This window comes from Hyla sarda, chromosome 11, assembly GCF_029499605.1.
Source record: "Hyla sarda isolate aHylSar1 chromosome 11, aHylSar1.hap1, whole genome shotgun sequence".
NCBI classification, from domain to species: Eukaryota; Metazoa; Chordata; class Amphibia; order Anura; family Hylidae; genus Hyla; species Hyla sarda.
In genome coordinates, this window is record NC_079199.1 from 45797584 (window position 1) to 45817434 (window position 19851).

Consider the following 19851-nt stretch of genomic DNA (forward strand, 5'->3'; position numbering starts at 1 on the left):
CAAAGGACCACTAAATATATGAAGTTGTGTCTTGTACTGCAGAGTACCCCAATTTTTCCTTGTGTGTGACCCACTTAAAAGCATGTTAGGGTATCACATTATAGGGCATTAGTTGTAAGTACTCGCCAGTAATAGGATTTTTGCCCACGTGCAAAGTTGCAATAATGTTAAGAATTAAAAATGCCATAAAACTTCTTAGTTAAAAGGATATTAGTCAATACCTGGGATTTTCTTGGCCCAAGCTATCATGTGCACCAGCTCCTTGTCGGCGAGTTTTGTTAATGACATCATCATGGAAGCCTCGGTGAAGGGCTTACAGGGCCGGTTCATCAGCAGAACATTCGGTGGTTCAGCTTCGATAAGAGATAAAACAAACTGTTCCGGGCCCATGGAGCACGGAAGAGCTTCATTTACACGCCCTATGGTTTCAATAACTTTTTTGTTTTTTCCAAAACAATGCAACTGTTCCTCGGAGTGGCGGCGATGACGTATAATACGGTACCCACAACGCTCACGTCTTGTTCCTAGTGAGAAAAAAATTGAAATATAAATAGTTAAAAAGTTACTTCATCCTCCTTCACCCAAGGAGCCTTCTTGAGCGCATGATCTGAGTTATTCTTTTCTCAGCACAATTATAATCATAACATGATGCACTTTTTTGGTAATAGATGTACTTCTCTTGAATGTGTACCACTATGTTGCCCGTTACTGTAAGTGTATCTTCCATTACTGTCCACTCAGTGGACTTAAGGGACATCTGCAGCAAAAAACAACTTATCCTCTATCCACAGGACAGGGGTTAAGTGTTTGATCGCGGTTGGTCCGAACACTGGGACCCCCCGCGATCTCTTGCACAGGGCCACGACTATGCCGCGGCTCTTCCATGCAGGAGGCGTGGCGGCCACAGCGTGACGTCACGGCTGACATGCCTCCTCCATGTAGCTCTATGGGAGAGGCGGGGAGGCAGCGTTCGGGCCTCTCCAGCTCTCCCATAGAACTGTATGGGAGGGGGCGTAGAGGGCGCATACCGTCGACCTCATAGAGGATGACGCTATGCGCATTGGCCGCCCACATAGAGCGGCAATGCAGGGCTCCCCAGCGGTAGGACCCCCCACGATCAAACACCTAATCCTGTGCATATGGGATAAGTTGTTTTTTGCTATAGATGTCCTTTAATGCTCCTTTCCTTTTGTATAATGTTACAAAATACCTTCAATAAAAATGATGTGAAAAAAAAATTGTTATAGATTTAAGTGTAAAACTAATATTCATTGAAAAATATTATGGGGCCAAGAAGAGTTGAAAGAGTAGGATACAATGCATTCAGAAAGTTTTCAGACCATTTCACTTTTTTTTCACATTTTATGTTGCCGTCTTGTGCTTAAAAAAATCTGTTCCCCCCTCCTATCATTCTGCACTCAATGCTGCAATAATAACAACTGCAATAATAACAAAGTGAGAACAGAATGCTAGAAATATTTACTAATTTATTGAAAGGGGAAAACTAAAATATTGCATTGACATAAGTATTCAGACCCTTTACTCTATTTGAAGCCCCTTTGGTAGTGATTACAGCCTCCAGTCTTCTTCGGTATGAGGCCACCACGTTTTGGGGATTTTTTATTATTTTCTTTTCTGTGTCGAGGAAAAGTGGAACAGTTTCCTATGGCAACCATTCAGAACGCTTCTTTATTTCTAAGAGGCCTTTATGAAAATTAAGAAAGCAATCTGATTGGTTGCTATGGACAATTGCTCCACTTTTTCTCTACACAGATTTTGATAAATCTCCCAATTGTCTTGTTGGAAGGTAAACTTTCATCCCAGTCTGAGGTCTGGATCAGGTTAATTAAGAATATTGCTGTATTTAGCTTAATTCAGCTTTCCCTCAACCCTGGCTAGTCTCCAGGTCGCAACCACTGAAAACGCCCACACAGAATGATGCTGTCACCATCTTGCTTCACTGTAGGAATGTCACTGGGCAGGTGATTAGCAGGGCCTAATTTCCTCCGCACAGGATGGTTAGAATTGGGGCCAAGAAGTTTAACTCTGGTTTCATCAGACCAGATAATGTTGTTTATCGCAGTCTGAGAGTGCCGTAGGTGCTTTTTTTTACAAACTTTACACAGGCTTTCATGTATCTTTTACTCAGAGATGGTTTCTGTCTGGCTACTCTGTCATAAAGCCCAGATTGGTGGAGGGCTGCAGTGATGGTTGACCTTCTGGTAGATTCTCCTATGTTCACACAGGATCTTTGGGGCTCAACTAGAGTGACCATTGGGTTCTTGGTCACCTCTCTTACCAAGGTCCTTCTTCCCTGATTACGTCTTTAGGTGCGGTCGCCAACTCTAGAAAGAGTCCTGTTTGTTCCAAGCTTCTTCTATATAAGAATTCTGGAGGCCCTGGTGTTCTTGGAATCTTGCAGTGTAGCAGAAAATGCTTTGTACCTTTCTCCTGATCTATGCCTCCACACAATCATGTAAACGTGGGTTCACACCACGTTTTTCAAGTACGTTTCCTGTATACGTTTTCATTATTGAAAACGTATGGAACCGTATTGAAAACCGTATACATAGAAAAATAATTGAAAATCGTATGCACCCGGATGCATCCGGTTGCGTGCGGTTTGCTTGCAATACGGTTTTCTCCCGTACTCAAAACCGTGGTTGACCACGGTTTTGTCTCTGGTTTAAAAACTGCAACCGCATAAGTTTTTTTTTAACATGGACGTCAATGGGAAATGCACATGTATACGGTTCCATACGGGAAACCGTATATGGTTTTTGCTTTGCACATGCACATTTGCATCCTAAAGTCCCCACTTATGACTCCTCCCATTAAAAATGGACACAATTTTCAAAAACGTATGTTTTTTTTAAATAAAAACGGACGGAACTGTATGCACTTTTAAAAACAGTATACGGTTTAAAAACGCATACGGTTTACTTTTTCCCATACTGTTCCATCTGGTTTTTTGCCGTACAGTTTTCTTTAGAAAAAAGGATTGAAAACAGTATGGCAAAAATGTGATGTGAACCCAGCCTAACTTAGCTCTACAGGTAGTTCTTCCCACCTCATGGCTTGGATTTTGCTCTGGCATTCCTTGCCAGCAGCAAGGTGGGAACATCTCAATGATGATCAAGAGAAATGGGAACCAACCCCCCACACTGAGGTTAATTTCAAGTGTCATAGCAAAGGGTCTGAATAGAAATATCTATAGGAAATTTAGTTTTTTTTCCTTTTAGTACATTTGAAAACATTTCTAAAATTCTGTTTTTACATTCTCATAAAAACTTGACTATTTTATTTTAGCACAGAGCTTTTACCTGAAAGGAACTATCTATAAGGGCTCAAGATATGTAGCAGTTAAACAACTCCTATGAGGCTGTGTTTATAAGCTGCCTTTTTGTGTTTTTCTTAAAAAAAATAAATCACTGAACAATTGTACTTTTGTGGTAAAACATGTAATTTGCTAGAAAATCGCAGCAAAAACGTGATAAAAACATAACACGTAAACATAGCCTTTAAGTCTTCATAAAACAGCTCAATTGTGATTATAGGTTAAATCATGTTTGCTTCATATTACATTATTTCTCTAATGTAAATTGACCACAACACATTTATCTTAGCAGTTTAGGCTGTTGGCTGCAGGAGTCTAGCCAGCTGATCTCATAAGGGGAACTACAGTGATGAAACTTCACACTCTCTCCCTGCAAAGCCAGATAATTCATATGAAATGTAGGCAGCATTAGAAAATAATTTCAGCGATGAAATACAAATCAATTTGGCTAAAAACCCATGCCTGCAACATCAGTTAAAACAGGCAAGCACAAGGCATACACAAGAACTTCTACTTCATCCTGTAATAACCTATGTTGTACTGTATAAACAAAAGATTCCCAGAGTACTCCTTTAAGTTTTGAATGTATTGCTACAATCTTCCCAGTCACAATGGTGAGCACTGTTTTAGTATGATACTGTACTTTGGACCTTTCAAGTATGTTGGCCCTATAGCAAATATCACACTTGCCCTCATTATGGTTCAGGGTTTTGCCAGCCAGAACAGAAGAGGCTGGTGTTTTACCCCTTCCAGGACCCACCATTTTGCTTGTTCACAATGCAGGAGACAGGATGAAGTCCTGCATAGGTTCCTGCAGCTTGATCGCAAAAAAAGAAGGAATTAGTCAGAAACACAGTAGGTTCCTATATAGTACACACAACTGTTTTTACATTTATGTTATGTCCAATAATATCTTCAACTGAAAAGAACACAGTGACTACATAACACAAAGAAAAGCCTTACCACATTTCATCATTCCCACTTCGAAACACTTGCGCAGGCGACACGCTTGGCAGCTCTTGCGCCTGTTTTTGTCTATTGTGCACTGGTTTGTGGCAGGGCAGATGTAATCATTGTGTCCTATGAGGAAAAGAAGAAAGCAGTGTAAAAGTTATCACCAGGATCCCAATACAACAAAGCACAAAGCTGAATAGTTTATAACACTTGCTGAATTGTCAAGGTTTCTGAAGTCATTCCTTTTGTGTTCAGAATTGTGCTAGATCACAGACAATCTGTAAATTACATGTTTTTACCTATGTATCTGACTTTCTAGCATGTTTTATCTGGGGTTCTGTGTTAAAGGGATATTCCAGGAAAAAAACTTTGTTTTTTTTATATATCAACTGAAATTACTTCTATTAAAAAAATCTTAATCCTTCCAGTAGTTATCAGCTGCAGAAGTTGAGTTGTTCTTTTCTATCTGACAACAGTGCTCTCTGCTGACACCTCTGTCTGTCTCAGGAAGTGTCCAGAGCAGAAGTAGTTTCCTATGGACAGTTCCTGAGACAGACAGAGATGTCAGCAGAGAGCACTGTGGACAGACCGAAAATGACAACTCAACTTCAGCAGCTGATAACTACTGGAAGGGTTAATACTTTTTTAATAGAAGTAATTTACAAATCTGTTTAACTTTCTAGAGCCAGTTGATTTAAAAAAAAAAAAAAAAAAGTTTTTTCCTGGAATACCCCTTTAAGATATCCTGTGAAGATATCCAGGTGAATTTTAACCTGCTCACAGACAGCCTATTAGAAAGGCTTACATCTCAGCACTGGAAAGGACTATGGGGATAAAAAAAAAGATTTGCCCGGAATCTTATAATGGGTTGAGAAGCCTTGTTTAGTTGCCAGCATGCCCACTTCAAGTGTTATACTGGCTTAGTGTTTCCCAACCTTTTTCTGCTCGGGGCACCCCTCAGAAAAAGAAAAAAAATTGCGGGCACCCCTACCGAAATTGACAAGCCAGGAAAAAAAAAAAAAAAAGGAAAGAGCGCCGCAATGCACAATATCTAATTATCTGTGTGTATGTAGATTACAGTGCTGCTTTAGACAGCAAGTCACAAATGACGTCTTCTTTAATCAGTGTCGTTCCCTTTTCTTCTCCATCTGGCCCGGCCATCATGACAATTTCTTCCAGCCACAATTCTTCACCGTTAAACCTGCAAAACAAACCTATTAGGCTCCGCACTTTTTTTTTTACATGGGTGACTGAGGGATGTAGAAGAGTGTACATGGGTAACAAAGGGGCATAGGGGTGGCAGAGGAGTGTACATGGGTGACAGAGGGGTGTAGAGGAGTGTACATGGGTGACAGGGGGCAAAGGGGGTGTAGAGGAGTGTACATGGGTAATAGAGGGGGGTATATTGGTGACAGGAGTGTAGAGGAGTGTACATGGGTAACAGAGGGGTGTACATGGGTGACAGAGTGGTGTAGAGGAGTGTACATGGGTGACAGAGGGGTGTAGAAGAGTGTACATGGGTAACAAAAGGGCATAGGGGGTGGCAGAGGGGTGGCAGAGGAGTGTACATGGGTGACAGCGGGGCATAGGGGGTGACAGAGGTGTGTAGATGAGTGCACATGGGTGGCAGAGGAGTGTAGAGGAGTGTACATGGGTGGCAGGGGGGTGTAGAGGAGTGTAAATGGGTGACAGAGGGGTGTAGAAGAGTGTACATGGGTGACAGAGGGGTGTAGAGGAGTGTACATGGGTGACAGTGGGATGTAAAGGAGTGTACATAGGGGACATAGGGGTGTAGAGGAGTGTGAATGGGTGGCAGAGGGGTGTAGAGGAGTGTACATGGGTGACAGTGGGGTGTAAAGGAGTGTACATAGGTGACATAGGGGTGTAGAAGAGTGTACATGGGTGGCAGAGGGATGTAGAGGAGTGTACATGGGTGACAGTGGGGTGTAAAGGAGTGTTCATAGGTGACATAGGGGTGTAGATGAGTGTACATGGGTGACATAGGGGTGTAGATGAGTGTACATGGGTAACAGAGGAGTGTAGAGAAGTTTACATGGGTGGCAGAGGGGTGTAAAGGAGTGTAAATGGGTGACATAGGGGTATAGAATAGTGTACATGGCTAACTAAGGGGCAGGGTAACAAAGGGGCATAGGGGGTGGCAGAGGGGTGGCAAAGGAGTGTACATGGCTGACAGAGGGGTGTAGAGGAGTGTACATGGGTGAAAGCGGGGCATAGGGGATGACAGAGGTGTGTAGAAGAGTGTACATGGGTGGCAGAGGGGTGTAGATGGGTGGCAGAGGGGTGTAGAGGAGTGTATATAGGTGGCAGAGGGGTGTAGAGGTGTGTACATGGGTGACAGAGGGGTGACAGATGGGGTAGAAGAGTGTATATGGGTGGCAGAGGGGTATAGAGGAGTGTACATGGGTGACAGGGGGGTGACAGATGGGGGTAGAAGAGTGTACTTGGGTGGCAGAAGGGTGTAGAGGAGCATACATGGGTGACAGAGGGGTGTAGAGGAATGTACATGGGTTACAGAGGGGCGTAGAAGAGTGTACATGGGTGACAGAGGGGTGTAGAGAGGTGTACATGGGTGACAGATGGGTGTAGAAGAGTGTACATGGGTGACAGGGGGGCGTAAACCGTGACAAGGGGTGGACAGGCATGACCTGGTGGTAACAGAGGGGTGGACAGGGGTGATAAAGGGATGTATAGGGGGTGGACATGGGTGACAAGGATGTGGTCAGAGGGGTGGACAATGGAGAGTGAACATTGGTGACAGGGGGATGGACAGGGGTGACAGAGAGGTGGATAGGGGGTGGCCAAGGTGGACATGGATGACAGGAGGGTGACAAGGAGGTAAAAGAGGGGTGGACAGGAGTGACAGATAGGGGTGGATTGGGGTGACAAAGGGACATAGGGGTGAATAGGGGAGTAGACATGGGTGACAGAGGGGTAGACTGGGGGGGTGGTCAGAGGGGGGTGAACATTGGTGACAGAGGGGTGGATAGGGGGTGGCCAAGGTGAACATGGATGACAGGGGGGTGGACATGGGAGACAGGGGGGGGGGGTGAACAGGGGTGACAGGGGGGTGGACAAGGATGGCAAGGGGGATAAAAGAGGGGTGACAAAGGGACAGAGGGGTGAATGGGGGGCTGGACATGGGTGAAGGGGTGGACGGGGGGTGAACATGGGAGACAGGGGGGTGAACAGGGGTGACAGGGGGTCAGAGGGGTGAATAGGGGGGTGGACATGGGCGACAAAGGGGTAAACTGGGCGGGTGGTCAGAGGGTTGCCTGGGGGGGGGGACATGGGTGACAGGGGGATGGACAGGGGTGACAGAGGGGTGGCCAAGGTGGACATGAATGACAGAGGGGATGGACATGGGAGACAGGGGGAGTGGAAATGGGAGACCGGGGGAAGTGAACAGGGGTGACGGGGGTGGACAAGGATGACAAGGGGGTTAAAAGGGATGACAGGGGTGACCAAGGGGTGACAGGGGTGACCAAGGGTAGACTGGGGGTGAACATGGACGAAATGGGGTGGACATGGGAGACAGGGGGTGAACAGGGGTGACAGGAGTGACAAGGGGGTAAAAGAGGGGTGGACAGGGGTGACAGAGGGGTAGACTGGGTGGTGGACAGAGGGGTGGAAGGGGGGGTGAACATGGGTGACAGGGGGATGGACAGGGGTGACAGAGGGGTGGCCAAGATGGACATGGATAACAGGAGGGTGGACACGGGAGACATGGGGGGGGTGAACAGGGGTGACAGGGGGGTGGACAAGGATGACAAGGGGGTAAAAGAGGGGTGACAAAGGGACAGAGGGGTGAATAGGTGGGTGGACATGGGTGACAGGGTAGACAGGGGGGTGGACAGGGGAGGTGAACATGGGGGACAGGGATGGACTGGTGGGTTGAACAAGGCGGACATGGAGGACAGGAGGGTGGACATGGGTGATGGGGGGGGACATGGGTGACGGGTGGGTGGACAGGGTTGAAAAGGGGTAATATAGGGGTGGAAAGGGTACAGTACCTTAAGCAAGCTGATGTCCCGTGCGCCCATAGGAGCAGAGTGAAGTGGAGCAGGAGGAGGCGCGCTTGGTGAGTTACCAGCGGCACCTCAGCTATGGTGCTCCGACCACCACTCCTCCGGTCCTGGGACCTATTGCTATGGCCTATAGGTCATAGCAGTAGATCATGACCCCGGAGCGGTGGTCAGAGCACTGAAGTGGGGCAGAACACAGACATACAGCCTCCAGCCATATACTGTATATGGCTGGAGGCTATATGTCTGTGGGGGCCAGTGCCTACCTAATGTGGGGGGACTATGCTGCCAACCTAATGTGGGGGAACTATGCTGCCAACCTAATGTGGGAGGAACTATGCGTACTATGCTGCCAACCTAATGTGGCGGAACTATGCTACCAACCTAATGTGGGGGAACTATGCTGCCTACCTAATGTGGAGGAACTATGCTACATACTAAATGTGGTGGGACTTATGCTGCTTACTTAAAGGGGTACTCCACTGCCCCAGCATTCAGAACATTTTGTTCCGAATGTTGGGTGCTGGTTGAAGGGGTTGTGACATCATGGCCATGCCCCTCGTGATGTCACGCCACACCCCCTCAATGCAAGTCTATGGGAGGAGGCGTGTTGACCACCGCATTATACATATATATAAGGTTATCACTGAATAAATCTGACCTATATCCAGCTGCTGGCAGTAGATAAGCACAGTAAATGAGGCTGGCGTCCTTCTGTTAGTTACAGCACACAGAACAATGTCCGAGCAGCCAGAAGCATTGTCTCTCAATGATTTCAGATGTTCCGGTGTAAAGTTTAGTCTGGGCCTTGATGTTTCTAATTACAGCTCTTGGAAGTTCAGAGAGATCCACAGGTATTTCCGATTGCTGCGGCCGCTCTTCAGAGAAACACTAACTATTGGTAATGCCATCTATCTTGACCTTTCCAAAGGTTTTGTTCCAAGAGCTTTTATAGCGCAAGACACTTTTTCAGGTGCACCTTTGCCTTACACATAGTACGACTGCTAATAACCAAGTGCCACATTATATATTCCATTTGTAGGTGTTTATAATTTTAGCCCATTATTTTACACAGTTGTCCCATTTCCCAATGCAAAGGTTAAATTACCACATAAGTGTCAATAAAGTAACTTGTGATTGTCTTAAGACTAGTCCAGGGAGGACATAAACCTCCCATGGGGCAGAAAGGCACCCACAGTCCAAAGATAAAAATTAAGTTTATTTTGCCATGTTTAATGGTAGTCAATTAAAATCCAACCCTTATCTCAGGGGCTCAGGCTGCTGCTCTTTCTCAACCTCATGCTTTAAGGTACACACATACCTTTAATAGCTATATCCCAAACATTCGTTTGGCCAACAGGTATCTCACCGTATCCCTTCATGCACATGAATGTTTGGCTTGGACAAACATTTATGTGTTCTGAATGGAAAGAGGGGTCCAAGCCTCTCCCAGGAGGCTTTTCTCCATGAAAACAAAAGAGTCGTCAATAGAAATCTACAAGACCAACCCTTCTCTCATCTGTTAGGGAATGTCGGAGGCCTCCATATACAGACAGACAGTCCAGTCATAGTGTGTGTCAGCATGGCTGACTCTTTGCTAATGTTCATGGGGGCATTTAGATGTTTTGATTAGCTGCAATGTATAAACACAAGCCCATCACAAAATCTCTGTGAATTCAACTAAAGCAAGGAAAGTATAAATTGTAGGCACCAGAGAAAAAGAAATACAGAATTCAAAGGGGGAGATTTATCAAAACCCGTCCAGAGGAATAGTTGCTGAGTTGCCCATAACAACCAATCAGATCGCTTCTTTTATTTTTGAAAAGGCCTCTGATTGATGAAAGAAGCAATCTGATTGGTTGTTATGGGAAACTCAGCAACTTTTCCTCTGGACAGATTTTGATAAATCTCCCCTGGGCCCCATACTACTATTTGTCATTTATAACACTGGTCCTCTCTTATATTACAAAAAGCCCTTGGGCCTACTTAAGAACCTTCTAACCAGTGATACTGTAGCCAATATCCTTACATTCAACATCAAAAGGATAATAAGCTTTGGATGATTTTCACAAGAGACATTGACCAAGCACAAATTATTATTAGACGTTGCTAATAACCTGAATACATTAGTCACAGCAGAACACTTGACTCCAGAATGGAATGTCCTAAAACAACCTCAGCGCTGAATATTTACACAAATGCAAAGCAGTAACAACAGACCTTGAATGCTTCTCTTGAAAAAAGCCTTGCAGCCTTCACAAGACCATACGCCATAATGGTAACCAGAGGCATAGTCACTGCACACCGCACAGAAGTGGGTATCTCTCTTGGACCCAGGGTTACTTCCAACATGGTTTGTACAATCGGCTGCTATGGACTTTCTTTTCATGGTCTCTCTGCAAGAAAAATAAAATGATAGGAAAAATTGTCTTTTGGAAAGGCATCTAGAAAAGGACAACATGGACAACAGAAATGCCACCAAAACCTCCGTGCCTTATTATAGTCACTTAGACTATACCTTGTTATTTATCTGAAATGTCCTGTTCTTGTTTGTTAAGTAACTCGTCAGCATTCAGCACACTCACGGCTTGCAGAAAAACAGGGTTCTCTATGATCCAAAGTTCAGAGGACACCTTGCCAATTTAGGCGTGGCCAAGGAAAGTGCCCCATGCCAATGTCAGTCTGGAAACTTTGGCAGTTTTGCAATTTATCCACATAATGGTAAACTGGGATAGTTCAATTAACTTTTAATTGTTTATACGAGTATCAATGGATAGGGTCTCAATGAAGACCTCTGCTATTGACATTTGTACTCCTGCCAATGCCAATCTTGTTTCCAGCAGAATATCCCTTCAGGCTACATTGTCCCACCCCAGTGATAAAGAGATTTCAATGGTGATAACATGGATTCTTCACCATGGTTGCCATCTTCCATTTTTTTCTAGACACCACCAAGAATCAAGAACAGCAGATGTAACATGAAAAAGTAAGATAAGAACATTTAAAATATTTTTTTCCTATACAATCTATAACAATAGATTACCTTCAAATAAATACAAAACAGCAAAAAGGTTTTTAAGGGCAACCACTGATCTGGGCCAAGGTCTGAACAGAACCTTTGGCCAATTTCACATATGAACTTACATCAGCATCTGTTACATTAGGCTAGGGCTACACGGCCACCTGAGTTGCGCAACAGCACATTGCATCTAACTCACTCGGCCAATATATTTGTGACGTTTGCCTGTAACTTGATATCGCATGACTTTGTTGTTATTTTACAATAAAATTGCAACTTAAAAACAATTCTCAAGCAGGTCAAAGTTGCACACAACTTGCTTTGAGGAAAGTGCTGGCAAAGTTCCATTTGTGACTAAAAATCAACCAAATCTGGATACAACCACATTAACAATCATTAGCTGTGGCATTGCGATTTTCAGCTGGCACAACCACTGTCGCTGTGTAGTCCTAATGGAAGAAGATCACAGAGAAAAAAAAATACAGCTCCCGGTGAAAAGAAGGGATCCATAAAACTTAAAATTTAATAGTGCACATTAAAAGAAGAAAAGGATGCCACCACAGTGGCAAGTGACATGTCACTCTAAAATAGGGAGTGAAACGCTGACACGTTTCGAGCAGTTGCTCTTAGTCATGGCACTGACACCATGTCGTCCCACGGGGGTTTAAATATCCACTGGAACAATGTCAGAGCCCACTGCGAGTCACACTCTCTGCCCCTATTGGCGTTTCATAGGGGCAGAGCGTGTGACTCGCGGTGGGCTCTGGCATTGTTCCAGTGGATATTTAAACCCCCGTGGGACATGGTGTCAGTGCCATGACTAAGAGCAACTGCTCGAAACGCGTCAGAGTTTCACTCCCTATTTTAGAGTGACATGTGACTTGCCACTGTGGTGGCATCCCTTTCTTCTTTTAATGTGCACTATTTTCACCCGGAGCTGGATTTTTTTCTCTGTGATCTTCTTCCATTGCTGACAGGGAGTAGCGGCTCCCTGCATCCGTGCTGCGGGACTTATTCTTCTGAGGCGTGCTGTTAATGAAGAGTTGGTGAGCTGATCTATCTTTGTACCTTTGTGTAGTCCTAACCTTATGTTTAGAACAACTGAATTGCCTGTGGTATTGCTAAACTAAACTTAGATGATCACAAGGTTGTGTGAAACTGCCCTTAAATAATTTATCACAAAAAAAGAGCTATGACTATTAGAATAACTTCATCGGTCGGATTCATGGAACCCAAGTCTGACAATTGGTCATTCTGTGGGTCCTAAACCACTCAGTCCTCTTCAAGTTCCCTCACAACCTCTCACATCCATTGTTACCATATTTTTCCCAACAGAAACACAATGGGGGAGATTTATCAAAACCTGTGCAGAGGAAAAGTTGCTCAGTTGCCCAGTTGCCCATAGCAATTAATCAGATTGCTTCTTTAATTTTTAACAAGGCCTCTGCAAAATGAAAAAAGTGATCTGATTGGTTGCTATGGGCAACTGGGCAACTTTTCCTTTGCACTAGTTTTGCTAAATCTCCCCCAATGTTTGTGCACCTGAGTGGGCCTATCTGTGGCTAATAGCTGCAGCTACCACTTCTGCAGGAAGGCTATTCCATATATCCTCTTCTCCTTTACCGTGTTGATTCCCTTTATGTATATAAAAGTTTCCATCCGATCCCCTTTGTTTCATCTTTATTCCAAGCTATACATGTTAAGGTCCTTTAACCTTTCCTGGTAAGTTTTGTCCTACTTAGGCCCGGTCCCTGATCTAACTTAGTAACAGATCCGACCGCTGGGACCCCCACGATCTTCACAATTGGGCTCAGGCCTTTGTTAGAAATCAGGGGTGCCGGAGACAACAGGGTAGAAAACTTTGGCAGTTCCCATGATAAAAACGGTGGTGCACAAGATTGACTCCAGAACAAATACCCCCCCCCCCCCATATCAGCAAAAAAATAAAGTACTGCCTGCTGCCACCCCAGGTGCCCCCATTACTTTAACTACAAGTGCTGCCCAACATCACTATTTTCTGTACTTCAGACTGATATCCTTGCACCCCTATCTTGGTCCCCCCCCCCTTTTCTCTCCCCCAAATTGGTGCCCATACGAGATGTGCAGCACCTAAAACTACGGATACTGGAAGCCTGTGCTAGCATTTCTCCTGCGGTGTTGCTATCAGTGTGTGAAGAGTGGGAGAAGAGGGTTGCATTGACAATCCAACACAATGGGCAGCACATTGAACACATTTTATAAGTGGTCAGAAACTTGTAAATAACTCATGAAAGAATAAAGTTTTGTTAAAACCAAGCATGTCATTGTTTTTCTTGTGAAATTCCCAATGAGATTGATGTGTCACATGACCCTCTTCCTATTGAAAAAACAAAAGTTGGATTCAAAATGTCCAACTTCAAAATGGCCGCCATGTTCACCACCCATCTTGAAAAGTTTCCCCCCTCACATATACTAATGTGCCACAAACAGGAAGATAATATCACCAACCATTCCCATTTTATTAAGGTGTATCCATATAAATGGCACACCCTGTATTTTGCAATCTCTTATCCGCACTCCAGGGCAAGCGGACAGGGTCCTCGAGCTGCAAACTGAATACGTAATATATTACATTTACTTTTGAGCTGTGTACCAAACACAGCTTTACCTAATAAGGTTCCCTTTGTAAAGATAGTATTACTTCCCATTGTGAAGGTAGTATAGGGAAAAGAACCACCAGCAGTCACTTTCATAAATACTGTTTTTTAACATTGTGTTAATAATCGCTCATATCAGTGATGATGCATTTCCAAGCTAAGCATAGCCTCTTCTTCAGATGTAATGCAGCATTTAGTGGCACGCACTGCCTCTAAACACGTCATGACTGCTGGTGGTTAGCACAGTGGATCCAGGTTCTTTTCCCTATACTACCTTTACTATCTTGATATCGGGAGACTTGGCCAGGACTAGTACAATGCTATAATAATATTATCCTTTCGCATGATATGCCAAATTGGCGAGAAAAAAAAGGAAACCAATCTATGGTCAATTTCTCTGTACACCATATTGTTGCATGCTGTTACCAGCATGAATATGAAAAAAAAAACAGTATTCATCAATCCAAGGACCTCCGTACTCGCTTAATGGAGAGAGGATACCCAGACTACAGGACTTTTGACTCTGCATCCAGCCAAGTGAGAGACATACTCACTGAACATTGGAACATACTACGACTGGATCCAGACTTGACTGATGTAGTGGGGGAACTTCCAGCCATTGCTTTTAGGAGAGGGGTAGTTTGGGTGACTCTTTAGTGCACAGTCATCTTGCACCCTGTCCCCCATGATTAACTTGGTTACTCCACACACCGATAGGTTCACATCCATGTGGACACTGTAGAGCACACCCAAACATTAAGAGAACAGGACTCTTGAGGACCCCACCACTGCTAAAAATAATTTGCTAAAAAGCTTTATAAATTGTAGCACAAGTGGAATTGTATGTTTAGCTATATGTTCCTGTGGAATGAAATACGTAGGGAAAACACTAAGAGCATTCCAGAGATGCAGGTGGATTTTAATGTATTTTAATATATCAATCAATAAGCGTGTATATATTAATGGCATTTCCCTTTCTTCTGTACATTCTATTAATGCCAGGGAAAATAAGTTATTTTGGCTAGCATATCAGCCTAATATATTTATATGTTCTGGTTATCGGGAGACTTGCCCAATCACTGGAGGCAGCACCATGGAGACATATTTATGTTTTCATTTATGTAAAAAAGTGTAGTTAACAAAGCTGTTCTATGCAAATTGCATTGAGTTTGGCTCAATTATGCACAAATCCCATAAAAATTTAAAAATATTCAAAATATAATGGGGGAGATTTATCAAAACCTGTGCAGAGGAAAATTTGCCCAGTTGCCCATAGCAGCCAATCAGCTTGCTTCTTTCACTTTTAACAAGGCCTCTGCAATATGAAAGAAGCGATCTGATTGGTTGCTATGGGCAACTGGGCAAATTGTTTTTTGCACAGGTTTTGCTAAATCTCCCCCATTGTCTCAGTGGCCCACCTGGGAATACATTAGTTCCCCAGTGGGCAAGTATAAGCCTGCAATGAGGACCCCCTGCAGCAGTGTTGAGGAAGTGGAGTCTGCCTGGGGATTATAAGGGAGATTTATCAAAACCTGTGCAGAGGAAAAGTTGCCCAGTTGCCCATAGCAAACAATTAGAGTGCATGTTTCATTTTAACAAGGCCTCTGCAAAATGAAAGAAGCGATCTGATTGGTTGCTATGGGCAACTTTTCCTATGTACTGGTTTTGATAAATCTCCCCCTATAGGTCTATGTCTTGACTTGCACATGTTATTCTTGCACAGTACACTTTGCACACTTTACGACTACAACCAGTGACTGTAACAGGCTGGGAAGTGCAGGGAAAGACTGGGAATCACTAAAGGAGAGTGGCACACCAAGGACACTAGTTCCTCTGGCAGTCCGGCCTTGGGGGTGTGGGATGGGTAGTACACATTTCCACCAAGTGGTGTGTTATATTACCAAAATATAGGTCCCAATTGTTTTTCTCACCTGTTGATTGGCAGCATATGTTCTTCTGGTTTGGATTCAAACCACGGGCTTCTTGGTGGCTCTGCATATAGCAATGAAGACTGGCAATGTAAAGTCACAGGAGACATATGGTCAGGAGTGGTCCATAACACACTAGGACTCATAGTCTGTCTCATCACTGGACCCTCTGAATCACTAGAATTTCCAGGAACATTGTAGTTTATGACTGATGGGCTGCAGAAAGCCAGAGAGGAGTAGTCGTGCCGGTTTTCCATATATGAGGAGGGAATATACACTGGACTCTGGTCAACTGGCATGATGTTCTGATTGCCATTGTACTCAAGAACAGATGGTAGACCAGATGGGGAACTTTTGATATCTGTTTTTGTGTGTCCAATATGCTGCATTGGCTGTAACTGAGAAAATTCCTTGTGCATGTAGGTCGACATGTTGATTGATGTTGGTTTAATGTGTTACTCAATACAACATTGTTTCCTAGAATAAATAAGGAACATATTATAAAAGTGATCATTAACTGGCATCAATATCGACAGTGATTCTTCAGCGGTCCCGCTTGTATTTCTCCTACCAACAGGCAAACTAGGCATCTGCCATTGACACATGCGGAATAAACTATAGACTGCTACATCAAGATACATCATCTGTTTAATAATCTTTTATTTTATATCTTCTAATAAGATTTTACTTTCTTTTCATTAACTGAACACACTTGACTTATGTCTCAGACAACCTTGTCCCGAGCTGTCAGCAATACTGTCCCAGCCATAATTTTGGATGGCTTACGGTTCACAAGTAGCAACTCCCAGCGGTACTGAATGGAGCATACTTGCTCCACTGTTCTACAGGTAAAAAGTTGCGAGCATGAAAGCAGCTGTTCTTACATAATTTTGGGGGGCCAAAAAATGAAAATAACATTAATAAATGTATATTGGCTCTAGTTTCCATGATATAAGCAACCAACTAATGAAGTAAGGTTTATAAAATGCATGATGCAACTTACACCATAGATTACATAGTCAGTATTTGTGACCAATAGAAAACCGCCAAGTGTACCAAGATGATGCAATATTAGCTAATATTACGTCATCAAATTCTATAAAAGTCACAGTATCTGTTGCTTGGCGAGTTTAGGGTGGGTTCCCACCGCGTTTACTAATTGCGGGAAGCAGCCTCATTCTCATTCATTCGAATGAGCCGACTGGAGTAACATAGTGACTCCGGTCGGCTCATTTTTGCCCTGTTTCCAGTTTTCTGACCGGACTGAAAACGGTGGTATGCTGCGGTTTTCAGTACAGTCCAAAAACCTGGATATGGGTAAAAAATGAGACGACCGGAGTCACTATCTGACTCCGGTCGGTTCATTTAAATGAATAAGAAGGGGACGGGTCCCGTAGTTAGTAAACACAGTGTGAACCCACGCTAAACTCGTCAAGCAACAGATACTGTGACTTTTATAGAATTTGGTGACGTTATGATGTTACGACCACAGCTGCCCAAACCCAGTGTTCTGAACATAATGTTCAGAACGCTGGATGACTGCAAGGAAATTGCAGGGTCCCAGAGGCTGGATCCCCGCAATCAGAAATCTTATCCCCTATCCTTTGGATAGGGGATAAGATGTCTAGGTGCAGAGTACCCATTTAATGGAAAAAAAAATTTTAATGGGTAAAAGGGGTTATTTATATTGTTAGATATTTTTTAAACTTTTTGTATATTTATTTTACTCTTTTTAAGTCCCCATAGGGGACTGTTGATAGCAATCAGTAGATTGTTATGTACAGTATAGTACTATGTTATAACATAGTACTGATCAGTAATATAGTAACATAGTAACATAGTTCATAAGGTTGAAAAAACCAGAGTACATCAAGTTCAACCTATAACCCTAATGAGTTGAGTTGATTCAGAGGAAGGCAAAAAACCCTCATACTAGAGGTAAAAATTCCTTCCTGACTCCAAATATGGCAGTCAGAATAAATCCCTGGATCAACGTTCTGTCCCTATGAATCTAGTATACATAACCAGCGATGTTATTATTCTCCAAAAATGCATCCACCCCTTTTTAAACTCTTTTACAGAGTTCACCATGACCACCTCCTCTGGCAGAGAGTTCCATAGTCTCAATGCTCTTACAGTAAAGAACCCCCGTCTGTGCTGGTGTAGAAACCTTCTTTCCTCAAGAAGAGGATCCTTCCTTGTTATAGATACAGTCCTGGGTATAAATAGATCATGTGAGAGATCTCTGTACTGTCCCCTGATATATTTATACATAGTTATTAGGTCGCGCCTAAGCCTTCTTTGTTTCTAAACTAAATAACCCCAATTCTGATAATCTTTCTGGGTACTGTAGTCCTCCCATTCCCCGTATTACTCTGGTTGCCCGTCTTTGAACCCTCTCCAACTCCACTATCTCTTTCTTGTACACTGGTGCCCAGTACTGTACACATTATTCTATGTGTGGTCTGACAAGTGATTTGTACAGTGGTAGAATTTCCTTGTCGTGGGCATCTTTGCCCCTATTGATGCACCCCATGGTTTTAGTTGCCTTGGCAGCAGCGGCCCGACACTGGTCACTACAGCTAAATTTACTATTAACTAAGACTCCTAAGTCCTTTTCCACATCAGTCATCCCAAGTGTTCTCCCATTTAATACATTATCCCAGCCCGGATTTTTCTTCCCCATGTGCATTACCTTACATTTATCAGTGTTGAACCTCATCTGCCACTTCCCAGCCCAAACTTCCAACCTATCCAGATCCATTTGTAACAGTGCACTATCCTCTATAGTGTTCACCACTATCGCCAATCTTCTTGTACAGCCTGGCTCTCCCACGCCAGAGGAAGGTAAGAGACCTTATTAATGAGGCTTCTGGCATTAGTATACATACACCTGATGTTTTAATCCTCTTTTTTTTAGCTATGACTGATCTAATCTCTTCCCTGCCCCATCTCCAGCTTTATTATTTATCCCCAGCTCTCTATCTACACTCTCTTCCCCCTCTATATTGTAGTCAACCCCCCCCCTTCCAGAAGTTTACTTCTCCCAAGCACAGCGGCACCCTTCATATTGAGGTGAAGCCCATCTCTACTGTAGAGCAGTCGCAATCTACCGTATTAGTGTAGGTGGTGAAAGGAGATCTCTGGGACCTTGAAAGCAATCGATTGTGAGACCCTGGGTCAACATGCACAATGTCGAATACCACGATTTTGAGTGCCAAATGAGTCAAATAAGGACTAGTTGATCTACTCGGTCCATTTTGACTTTGTATAAAACCTAAGTCAATAATGTAGAGGAAGAAAAAGCATACAGGTTTTCCAGATGACCCATGGGAAGAAGAGAGCTTCCGTTCACCAGGCAACATGGGTCCAAGTTCTCTTCACAAATTCCTGGGTCTGACAAGAAGTGCCTGTCTGCCAACTTGGTTCATCAACAAAAGGGGACAGCTAGAGTTCTACTCACCTGAACATGACTGATGATACCGTGATGGGTGAATAACCATATCTTCCCATTGAGTGTTACCAGCTCCTTCTTTTGCTTGCATCGTTTTTGGAGGAAGCTGTTGTGTGAAGATTTAATCGAATTTGGCATGGAAGGGCTGCAGGGATACTACATTTCTACACTGTTTCTAATTTTACACTTGGTTGGTATAACCATCCATGGTAAGAGCTTATCATAGAGTGCGGTTACCTAGTCTTAGCGATAACACACCACGGAGCGCTGTTTCTTTTGTTTTGCAGTTGATTTGGAGGCAAACGGCACACTGGAAGAGGAAGCAAATACTCTGAACTGCGGTGGTAGTGTGTGGTTTCCCAGAAATACTTTGTATCTGAAACTGACCCTGGGCCTTTTTTATAAATGCTGTCAAAGACCCCTGTACCCACTTTGCTAAGTCTCAAGCAAGCCTGTATTTCCTTCAATTGCTGCCTGGTG

The 19851-nt window shown here is 43.7% G+C and overlaps 1 protein-coding gene across 11 annotated transcripts in view; it reads right to left on the minus strand.

The window, feature by feature from the left end:
• ESR2 (estrogen receptor 2) overlaps positions 1-19851 on the minus strand; it is a 196711-nt gene that overhangs the window by 84710 nt on the left and 92150 nt on the right. For 8 of the 11 annotated variants that reach the window (XM_056546604.1, XM_056546602.1, XM_056546603.1 and 5 more), the window contains exons 2-5: positions 15921-16394; positions 10555-10730; positions 4301-4417; positions 222-524 (exon numbers count right to left, since the gene is read on the minus strand). In XM_056546604.1, the coding sequence (XP_056402579.1) occupies positions 222-524; positions 4301-4417; positions 10555-10730; positions 15921-16348 (1024 nt within the window). In that variant the 5' untranslated portion in view covers positions 16349-16394. Of the gene's footprint in view, positions 1-221; positions 525-4300; positions 4418-10554; positions 10731-10852; positions 10912-14543; positions 14665-15920; positions 16395-19380; positions 19427-19851 lie in introns of those variants that run through there. The other 3 variants (XM_056546601.1, XM_056546608.1, XM_056546607.1) reach the window with 3 other exon arrangements.